At 47.0% G+C, this 10,222-nt stretch overlaps 1 protein-coding gene across 1 annotated transcript; it reads right to left on the bottom strand.

Moving 5' to 3' along the window:
• Positions 1 to 354: 354 nt before the first annotated feature.
• CLDN16 (claudin 16) lies at positions 355 to 7,675 on the bottom strand. Its single transcript, XM_009581923.1, has 5 exons — positions 7,562 to 7,675; positions 2,533 to 2,635; positions 2,108 to 2,272; positions 837 to 1,028; positions 355 to 494 (listed from the first exon to the last, which is right to left on the bottom strand). The coding sequence occupies exons 1-5, from the start codon at positions 7,673 to 7,675 to the stop codon at positions 355 to 357; spliced, it is 714 nt and encodes a 237-aa protein (XP_009580218.1).
• Between the last annotated feature and the right edge of the window lie 2,547 nt (positions 7,676 to 10,222).

Genomic DNA, 10,222 nt, shown 5'->3' with positions numbered 1-10,222 from the left:
GTCTGGGGATCTACATGTGGAACACTGGTGTCTGATCCAGGAGTGGCTGATTTATCTCACCCGTACCGATATTGTTGAGCCAAATGCTGAAAGAGTTTGTGTTGGTTATTTCAGTCCGTGCTTATGCAAGTGGCCTCAGCACTCAAGACAACAGGATTCCCTAAAGCAAGATCTTCTCAGAGATTACTTTCTTGAAGGAAGGTTTTTTTGAAGCTCTCATAATGCGAACATTGTAGCATACAGTACATCCTTGAAATTTAACTTTGCATCTGTATCACAACCACAGGAGCTCGGGTCGCTGTGCAATCCACTACAAATAAAAGTAGAGCTCCTTCTGGAGCACTTACCTCCTCCTCACACTCTTGTGTCCACTGCATACATTTTGGCAGTGGCTGTTTGCGAGGATGGCAAATGCACGTTTGTTACGATTGTCCCAGCTGAGGAATAGCCTTTCCTCAAGGAGTAAGCAGAGTGGAGTCTTCCAGAGCTGGTCTCTGCGAGGCACAGGGAGAGAAACAGGATCTGCTAATGAGTGCTTGGTGACTTTCAGCTGCAAAGCCTCGAAATGCAGAGAAAGTAGCACTCCAAGATATGACATAATAACACATTTTATGTCATACTTACACCTCAGCTCCCACCTGAAGACCTTGATGTGCTTTCTAGAGCTGCTGAAATAACACTATTCCCATTTTACGGCTGAAGATATTGCTACTGGGGATGAGCAACCATCCTGAAGGATGTCCCTGAAGGACTTTCCCCACCCTGTGTGCCTGTAGCACACCCCAAGCGATAGCTCTATCTCTAAACTGTGTTTCAGCCTTGCCACGGTTCCTCACCTCTGAAGAGATACATGCAGCAGGTGAGCAGGGCCCCGGATAAGAAACAGCCGAGTGACCCCGCCATGCCGAGCCAGCACGACCAGCCAAACTTGTACTGGATGCCCAGAAACACGTTGTGGAAGACCAGAGAGGAGCGCTCCACGTAGACATCAACGGCGTACCACACCGAGCCGGTAATGCCTGGGAGACCTGCAGGACAGGAGGGAGGTGCCGCACAGAGCTCCCAGATGGACCATGAGGAGATCACAAACATCAAATCTGGAGGTATAGCCTGCTGGGTCAGACTTTAGGATGGGAAGACCTTCCTCGGACAGCAGGTTTTGGCCCCTGTTCAGTCTCAGCCCAGGCACTTTGGCAGATTCACCCTGGCTCCTACTGATACCAGCTGGAGCGCTGTCAGGCAGCGGCTCTGCCTCGCAGGCGCTGGTGGGCAGGACTCAGGTTTCTGCAGTAGAAGGCAGAAAGCTCCTCCCTTCTCGGCTTGTTTATCAACTTCTTGTAAAGTCGCTTCAAGAATTTAATTTTCTAATCTGTTTTGACTTTCAGAACTTTGACAGTGCTTTTTAGACAAACTTTGGGAGTTGAATGGAGGATGTTTAAAAGAACCTCTCAGAGTGTTTTACATGTGCTCCCAGTGGCTGGGGTGAGTTATGTGTTAAATCTGCTTACACTGAAGCAGAGGTAGATGCTCGCTATTGGCATAAAGTGAAATGAAATTACTTGGTATCTAGTTGGCTGTCTATTTATTTTTGTATTTAAAATTCTCCCACTGGCTGTAACAGCAAAGCACCTCAGTCAGTCAGGGAGTTATCACCTACGAGGGACAGATGTGTTATTATCCTTTTATTAGAGATCGGCTGCAGAGATTTCAGGCTAAGTGACTTGCCCAAGGTCACACAATCTGTGGCAGAGCCAGGAACCGAACCAGGATGCCGGGACTTTCTAGTCCTTCAGCGATTAGGTCTCTTTGCCTTATCAACAACACTGACTTCTCCACAGTAAAACAGCAGTAAATGGAAGTCTGTCAACTCAGAGCCAAGTAACCTGGTCAATGTATGAAATGAAAGCAGATAAACTCAACTATGTGCTGTTAGGGGCAGGCAGTGAACAGGGGAAGCTGTATTGCACAGATAAAGCAAATAAATATCCTTCCCCCATGTTTACCGTCTAGAACATCACCAACTCCTCTCCCCAAAATAAGAGAAGGCTTTAAAGATGCGCTCTTGCTAAAGGGTGTTCTGCGGGGTGGGGGCACAGCAGATGAATACCTGCAATGAGCAACGTAACTCCAGACACCAGGCAGATGCGCAGCTTGATGAGCGGCTCATCAGGAAGGAATTTCACGCAGTCCAGTCCCAGGACGAGGAAGAGAAATCCAAATCCTGCCAGGATATCTGCTGTGATCATCATGGCTCGGGTCAGCACCAACTTCACTGCAGGATAAAAGCAGATCGTTCTAGTGCACAAGGAATGGAAATGCGGGTGGGTAATGGGATCAGATCCTGCGGGAACATTTTTTTCTGGGGTGAAGCTTTCTCCAGCTTCCCCTGGGAGTAATACCTCACTGAGAAAAGAAACATGGCTCTAATATGTATGTGCTCCCAATTATCTGTCACTGAGTAGAACAGATGCTCTTTTTGTCTACACTCAGCTGTTCCCACCACTTGTAGAAACATCTTTGACTTTTACATACCGGGGTGCTCGGCGAAGATGGAGTCGTACTCATCGCAAGTTTGGATCCCGTCGAAAACATTTGTGACACATTCCCACCACAGGCCACGGCACTTTGTACTCACCTGTGGGTTGAGAAAAGAAAAAAAAGACCATAAGTTAATATATTCACCAACACAGCGGATGGTCAGCTAGGCCTTTCAACAGAAATCCTGGTCCAGCTGTGTCAATGGCAAACCTGAGTTGTTTAGCTTGAAGAAAAAAAGCGGCAGGATGGAGAAAAAGGACAATGTTTTCTGTGTCCCTGCTAATGGCTATAAATTAGAGCAAAAGAAATTCAGACTAAACATTAGGAAAAAACCCCTTCCTATTGTTAAGGATAAACATTCTGAAGGAAATTTCTGCCAGGAGCTGGGGGGTGGCTGACGGGAGATATCTAAGAGCAGGTTTGATCACTCCTTACCAAATGCTCCATAGCTGGGCAGGGCTATGGACCAGGCGACCTGAGACTTTGCTGTCCATGCTCCCCTTACGCCATCCTCCTGCCAAGAAAGCTGAGGAGGAAGGAGCGGCTCAGAGGGGAATGCGACTGGTGGGGCAGGAGTTGCACCAACAGCTGGGTGCCCGCAATGGGAGGTGGCCGCGGCGGGGTAAAGGAGTGCTTTGCTGCAGAGCGGAGGTGTGGATGTGAGCCCCTCTCCAGACGCGTGTGGAGGGCTGCCCACAAATGACTCAGCTGTAAACACTGGCTGGGAAATGAAAGGCAGCCAGCGCTGATCCTGGCCCTGGGGCTCCCAGTGCGCTGCCGGCTATGGGACCACGCGTGCCCGAGCCACACTCATTGCTGAGACATGAAGACTCTGCAGACGTTGCAGTAGCATCATAGCTAATTGTCTCTGCTGTCCTGAAGCCGTAGATACCATTCCCAGCCCAGCCTTCCATAAATCACTTTAATATGGGAGGTATTTTCATTACCAATGCAAATATGGCAACAAGCAGCTCTAACACATTCCTGGAATTGCTCACACAAGGAGCAGAGTGAATGTCGGTGCAGCTTTGGACTCCAGCCTGTCCCGCTGCTGCCAGTGACACCCGCTGCAGTTAATGGAAGGAGAAACTCTCCCGAGGAATGGGTTTCACACAGATGAAGGGGACCGGGCTTGTTTGGATGATGCAACAAATTAATTTTTCTTGGGCTGTGTAAATCACAAAGCAGATAATAACATATCTCAGCCACTTAATAAAGTCTCATTCAGGATGTATTGAAGCCTGTAGCCAGCCACAATGTTTTCTCCACAACATAATGTTCGAGCCAAACTGTACATATTCTCTGTGATAGTGCGCTGTGAATTAAAGGTGAGTAAAAATGACTCACTACTTCAGACTGGCAAAAAAGATACTATTTATGTTTGAATGAAAACAATCTACCAGTTTTGTTTTATGAAGATGAAAACTACTTACAATTTCGCAGAATTTTGGGGCAGGTTTAATGAAAAATACCACAAAAAAAAAGAAGTAATGCTGGAAAAACCTGGTTTCATTCATTCTGTGTTTTTCAAGAGAACGGTGTCATGTAAAACAATTTCCCATGTTTATATCAGATGCAAGTTTTTACCATGGCCCTCTTAACCCAGCTACAACTCCTCTTTTGTCTTAACTCACCACCATTCAGGCTGTGCTTGAAATTAGCATATTTTTATTAAATTACATTTTGTTCCACTTGTGTTTATAGCATTTCATGTTCCTCCCAAACCACCGTAGGCTCATTCATACTACTCTGTATTCAGCTAATATTCGCAGTTGCTTCCTCACTTGCTCGCATTAGTATTGTTTTTTAAATCTTACAAGCAGCATCTTCATCTAAATTATTTATACAGAGACTAACAGGATTCCAGGCTTCGTTAGCCTCCAAGCAAAACAGAGGTCTTAAGGTGCAACATTTGTGATCATGTCTAGCTTGTGAAACAACCCCCTTCCTAGACTAGAAAAAACTTGATAAATGTTTTGTGTGTCTTGGGATGTTTCAGTTGTCACCTGCTCCTGCTAGCGCTGAACACAAGCAAAACCAGGGATCAGCCGATCTCTATGCAGCACGTGCAAGCCAGGGCTAAATGTCTCATTGCCTGTGGAGGAGTGATAGGAACAGACGTCGTGGAGGGGACCTGTGGCTGGCCTGAGCCACTGCTGAACTATTCTGGTTTCTGTTATCTGCCTCTTAACCTCCTTGGCCATCCCTTGCTCCCCTCTGCTTGTGCACCGTTTGTCCTTCTCGTTGTTAATCTGCTCCCAAACCACCCTTAGGCATCTGCCATTGTGCAGACAGCACAGACCCTCAGGCACTCGGCAACTCGCTGCTGTAAACGGGAGAGGGGTCAGGTCTGGCGGGGGCATCATGTGGGCATGGTGGGGTGGGGTGAGAAGCAGAAAAGGCCTTGACTCTGTGTAAGCACTGCTCAGCAATAACTAAAACATCCCTGTATTGTCAACACGGTTTCCAGCACAAATCCAAAACATAGCCCCATACTAGCTACTATGAAGAAAATTAACTCTACCCCAGCCAAAACCAGCACAAGGGAGCATGGATTTCTCCATCCCATGGCCGGACCCTGGCACCATGTTGGTAGCACTAATTGCCTATCACCTCTTTCCCCCCATAGCAAATCTGCTCCAGCTTCTCTGGGCCCAGCCAAGGACTCCCCCAGGAGCTAAGCATCATGGTCAAACGCCTCATTTCCCACTTTGATTACGAAACACATTGCCACGACCTGCTTTCCCTAACTCAAGTATGCATGTAAAACATAAATTGCATAATGACTGTAATATGTATATAATTATATCCTATGCATAATGTATAATTAATATTAAAATAATTCTAATACAAAAAAATGACAGAACAAGCACACGCTTCCCCTTCTGGGGAAAGCGCCGAAGACAAACATGTGAGCGATGTTAGTCAGAGTGTTTTACCGCACCGTAAAAAGGTGCCAACATACAATGATTACAAGCCCAGCATAAGAGTAAAACAGGCAGCATTTAACAGTAGTGGTAAAATTTTTAATCCGCCTGCCACAGGGAGGGACTGTGGACACAATACTGTGCTTGTTGGGAAGCAGATTACGACTTTTTCCAGCACAAACTACTGCAAAAATTGACCCAGGCTTGTCTTGATGCTCAAACAGAGTGCACCAGCTGAAACCACTTTCTGTGTTGCCGTGACCTGGTTGTTTCTGAAGGGGAGGCGAGGGGCTGCGAGAGTGAAGCGCTGGCCAGGGCCCCCCAGCCCCTCCGGAGGTGGCTGTCCCGGCGCTCCCTGGCCTCTTCCTCCTGGGCTGCTCCTCTCCAGTGGGACCACAGCGAGGGCTTCCTCCTGCCCAGCTTCTGGGGGCCAGGGTCAAAGCCAGGCGACTTTCTATGCTGGATGATGGAGTTCCTTTCTCCTGAAATCAAAAGTTGCCCGAATGACCCTTTTTCCAGCTGAAAACAGGAATCATTGTGGACTCCACACCTTTCCGGCCATGGACAGTTTACCTGCATTCCCGTATTTAGAGAGGCAGTAAGTCATTAGGGCCATTAAGGAGATCAGACGGTCAGGTATTAAGGCTGGGGGCGTTTTTCTCCATTATTTAGTATTCACACTCAGTAATGTGAGCGTAGTGGCTGCTAATAACCAAACTGGGTGTTAATGGAGCACTTAGTGACAGCCCAGCGCAGGTGCCTTTGTGCCAAGAAGACAAGGTTACCCAGCCTCAGGGTAATGGGCTTGTTCTTTCCTGGAGTCGTTTCACTTAGGAGCTGGGTTTCCCTCTTCTGATTTTCTTGGAAATGATGCCACAATTTGGGATCCATTTGGCTTTTCTGAGTATAATGATATCTTCAGCTGACTCCAGGCAATTCACAGCTTTCTGAAATGAATCTAAAATATCTCCTCAATTAAGACGATAAATGAAGAGTGATATTCCAGCCAGCATAAGTGGCTGCACAGTTTTCCCTGTAAAGAGGCTCACTGACCATCAGCAACCTCACAGCACTGGATCTATGACCATCTCAGCATCTACAACCACCTTCCAGGGTGGCAGTCAGATTGTTGGGATTTCACGTGGCATAGAGAAAAAGGGTATTTTTCTTGTAATCACTTTTAGCCTTCTTTCTTCAGATAATTCATCACTTGATGTGATGCAGCTAAATGTTGCATTGCAATCATTGCATGCGGAGGAGCTTTTCTGGTTTCCTATGCTGGATAGCAGGTAGAAAGTTTCCTTCTGATGTATTGAGCCAAACTCTCTGTCTTGGAAGGTGTTCCACCTTTACTGCATAAAGCATCCATTTTGCCAGAGAGCAGATTCCCACGCTGTGGACCTGCAGCCTTTAAATATACAGAAGTGCTGGCTGACTGCTCTGGGAAGAAAAATACAAACTTGCAGTACCGAGTGCTGGAGAAATGGTGACATTTTGGGGTCTGGAGTCTCTGAGGCGCAGCTTGCACCTATGTGGCATTCTGCTCCCTTGTTGTTTGCCGTTTATTTTTTGCCAATACTTTTCTCTAACATGAGAGTGCTAATGTCTGCACAAGTTCAAGAAGATATTTTTGAGTGCTGGATCTGACACCAGTCCCCATGCTCCCCATAAATTTCTGCTAGCCCTATAGCTCAATGGCTGTTAAGCAAAAGACTTGAAAAGCATAGGTGTACATGCTGGACTTTTCCACCAAGAAGTCTGACCTATAGAATTAGAAACATCTTCAAAATATCCATGCAGGCTGGAGGTGTAGGATAACCATACTCAAGTTCATGCATATTTAAACCTAGAGCCTGTAGACCTTTCCTGAACTTACTAAACAAGAGCAGAGTCTGGATAATAAAGTCTGGCAGAGACGATTACACAAAATACCACTTTTCCCCTGCTCTTGGCAGAGTCATTCATTTCATTTTCATCCACTTTCATCCAGCACAACAGGGAAAAAGTACATGGGAGTGGAGCAATGATGCCGGGAACCAAACTCTTTCTAGGACACCTTTGTTTTGGTGATCAGGCTCTCCTCACCCCGATCTTACCTCCAGGGAATCATCAGCGTTCACCATCCAGCAGTCTGTCCAGGTAGATGCTATCAAAAACCCAGTAGAGAAAAAAGCAAAAAAACAGCCCACATACTGGAGGAAAAACCTCATGCTAGCAGGTGCTGAGCACATCCAAGGAGGTGAGAAAAACAGTGCCCAGCTCTTGTTCTTAAAGCTGGGGTAGAGGCAGAGCCTCAGTGTCCCAGGTCACCACCACCCTCTTCCCGTGGCCATGAGCAGCAGAAACTTCTCACTTCTGCAGATGCCATCCGTTAGTGATGGCCGCAGGAGCAACGCTCACCTGCAACGGGGACGGGAGGAGAGTGAGAGTGCCCACGGGAGCTGCTGCAGCCAATCCGCCCTGCACAGTTAAAGCTCTTGTCATGCCTGGCTGAAGAGAAATGGGGTTGTGCAGAAGCGGCATGCAGGTAACTGGAGTCCTGGACTTGCAAGGAAAAGAGATAACATTGCAGGTTTCGGCAAAGTAGGAATAAAAAAAGAATCAAAACTTGTTCTTCAGGGCAGAAGTTTTGAGCACTGCTAAGGGACATGCAGAATTGCTCTCATGTGCACACACATGTTTATTCCTGTACATTGGTTCATGCCTTAGCAATGAGCAACTGTAAAGTGTCTTGGTGTAGATCCCAGGCCCTTTGGTTACCCTGTTGGTCTCTGATGCAGTGATGATCTAGTTCAATGCCAGAATGTTACTGGAAGGGAAAGTAAAAGGTAGCAGTCATGGGCCTTCAGAGCCAACACCAACAACCATCCCAGCTCAGATATGGAGCTCTGTATTCTGCATTTAAGCCAAACCTAGATACTTCTCATGCCCTGGACTTCAATTTGTTCATGGCCTGAGTCCAACTCCCATGTGGGAATCTTGAACTTTTCAAGGCAGTGCCAGTTTGGGGGACTTTCTTTGGTTGGATTTTGCCTGCTCGCTTACTGCCATTGCAACCTTCCTGTTTTCCTGCAGGACTCCCTGGGTGAGCAGGGGTCACACAGGCTGCTGGGGACAGAAGGATGGGGCCTCTGTAAGGAGGCTTCTCACTCAATGCCTCCTCTCACACAACGCTGAGAAACCTAGCAGGGCTCCAGGGCACCTTCCAGGAAAACCAAGGGGGAGCAGGACTAGAAATTCCTCCCATCCCAAAGGTACAAATGCACAGAAACCACCACATCCTTAGCGATCTTTATTTTTTAAAAGAGAAGCCATAAAAGACTGGAGACCTGCCTTTTGTGGGCAAGTCTTCAACACAGGGCTGAGGAGCAGATTCTCGCTCTGCTTTCAGCTCTGCTTACAATCTGGTTTCCCAAAGTGACTGTGTCTGTCATCTCAGCTGTCACCTCCAGATGGAGCCAATCGGTACTTTTACAGAACTGCTCACGCTTGCTTTCTCTTCTCCAAGATTTCCCTCCAAATACAATAGCAATAAAAAGTTTATTATTCTTACAATATATAACCCATATAATTCCCGTCGTAACCTCATGAGGCAGTTTTACTGTCAGAGTTAACAATCTTTTGCCTTGATCCCGGGATCACTCAGAGGTCACACCACAGAAGAGGTCCTCAGCACATGCTTTGGGAGACACTGGATGGAGAACAAAAGTCACAAGTCAAAAGGCCAGGGTCTGCAGGACTCTCTGCTGCTTTAGCTTTTCTGCTCTCTGTTTTCTAATTCCATTCTTAGAAGCTGACAAGTGAGGAACTTTTCTTCTTCCTTCTCTGCCAGATGCATGTCTTGATATGGTTATGCGGGTATGATGCTTTCTGCTGAGTTTTCTGGCATCCAAGTGTCTATATAAGGCAAACACGCCCGTGATCTTCACTTCACGGCTTTCTTTGACAAGGGTAAAGCTGTGTTTCCAACAGTTCTGACCCACAGGGACAGGGCATTGGCCATGCAGGTCCCATAAAGCATACGACTTTCGTTAGCCACATAGACATAGATTGCATTCATATAAGACAGGTACTGATAATATGCATCATCTCCCTGTGCTTGTCTTGCACTGTGTTAATTAACCTGTGTCTGCACCAGTTTTGGAAACAAGGTATCCTAGCCAGTTGTTATTAGAAGTAACTCAGAAAAAGTGGTGTGGTGAGCTCAGAAAAGGCCTGGAAAATCTGAGAAAGCCTTCCATAAACACAATTAAATCGTTAGAGGTGGCAAGAGCAGAGTTTTACAGTAGCAGAGAATTAGCCCGCAAACATATTATAGCCATATGGATCTCCCTGCCTTCTCATTCTGTCCTGCACCAAATACAAGCCTCTTTTAGGGAGGAGAGGGGAGAATGGGGCCATTTTTCCTCATTTGGTGCATGGTGAAAGTGTGCCCAGTACAAGCGTGACTGAGGTAGAAAGCAAAAAACTCCCAGGGGAACAGCAGGACCACGGTAATAGCCAGAGCGGTGTTTCTAAGCTTTTTTAATGGGCATATCGTACTCTGTTCTTCCGGCTTAGCACATCAGATGTCCACGCATGTCAGCCTGAGGAGCAAATTCCACTAAGGGATGAAGGCAACGTGTCCAGGTGCCAGTGCTGCCTGTGCTTCGCTCCATCTCTCCGTAGCTGTCACGGCAGTCCTGGCAAAGTCTTGTTTATTTTCTGCATGCCCAGCAATTTGTGTTGCTGTCCCAGCTCCATCCACCTCGCTGTGT

The sequence above is a fragment of the Fulmarus glacialis genome, unplaced genomic scaffold (genome assembly GCF_000690835.1).
Source record: "Fulmarus glacialis isolate BGI_N327 unplaced genomic scaffold, ASM69083v1 scaffold8497, whole genome shotgun sequence".
NCBI classification, from domain to species: Eukaryota; Metazoa; Chordata; class Aves; order Procellariiformes; family Procellariidae; genus Fulmarus; species Fulmarus glacialis.
The sequence above is the reverse complement of the archived record's forward strand: the minus strand, read 5'-3'. Positions and strand labels throughout refer to the sequence as shown.

What these genes read in the sequence shown, in the direction of transcription:
- CLDN16 (XM_009581923.1), bottom strand. Translation starts at nt 7,675, where the DNA reads ATGAGGTTTTTCCTCCAGTATGTGGGCTGTTTTTTTGCTTTTTTCTCT. An exon ending in CATCTTCGCCGAGCACCCCG is followed by an intron (nt 2,273 to 2,532) that starts GTATGTAAAAGT and finishes TTTATCCTGCAG; the next exon opens with TGAAGTTGGTGCTGACCCGA. An exon ending in AGTTACGTTGCTCATTGCAG is followed by an intron (nt 1,029 to 2,107) that starts GTATTCATCTGC and finishes CCTGTCCTGCAG; the next exon opens with GTCTCCCAGGCATTACCGGC.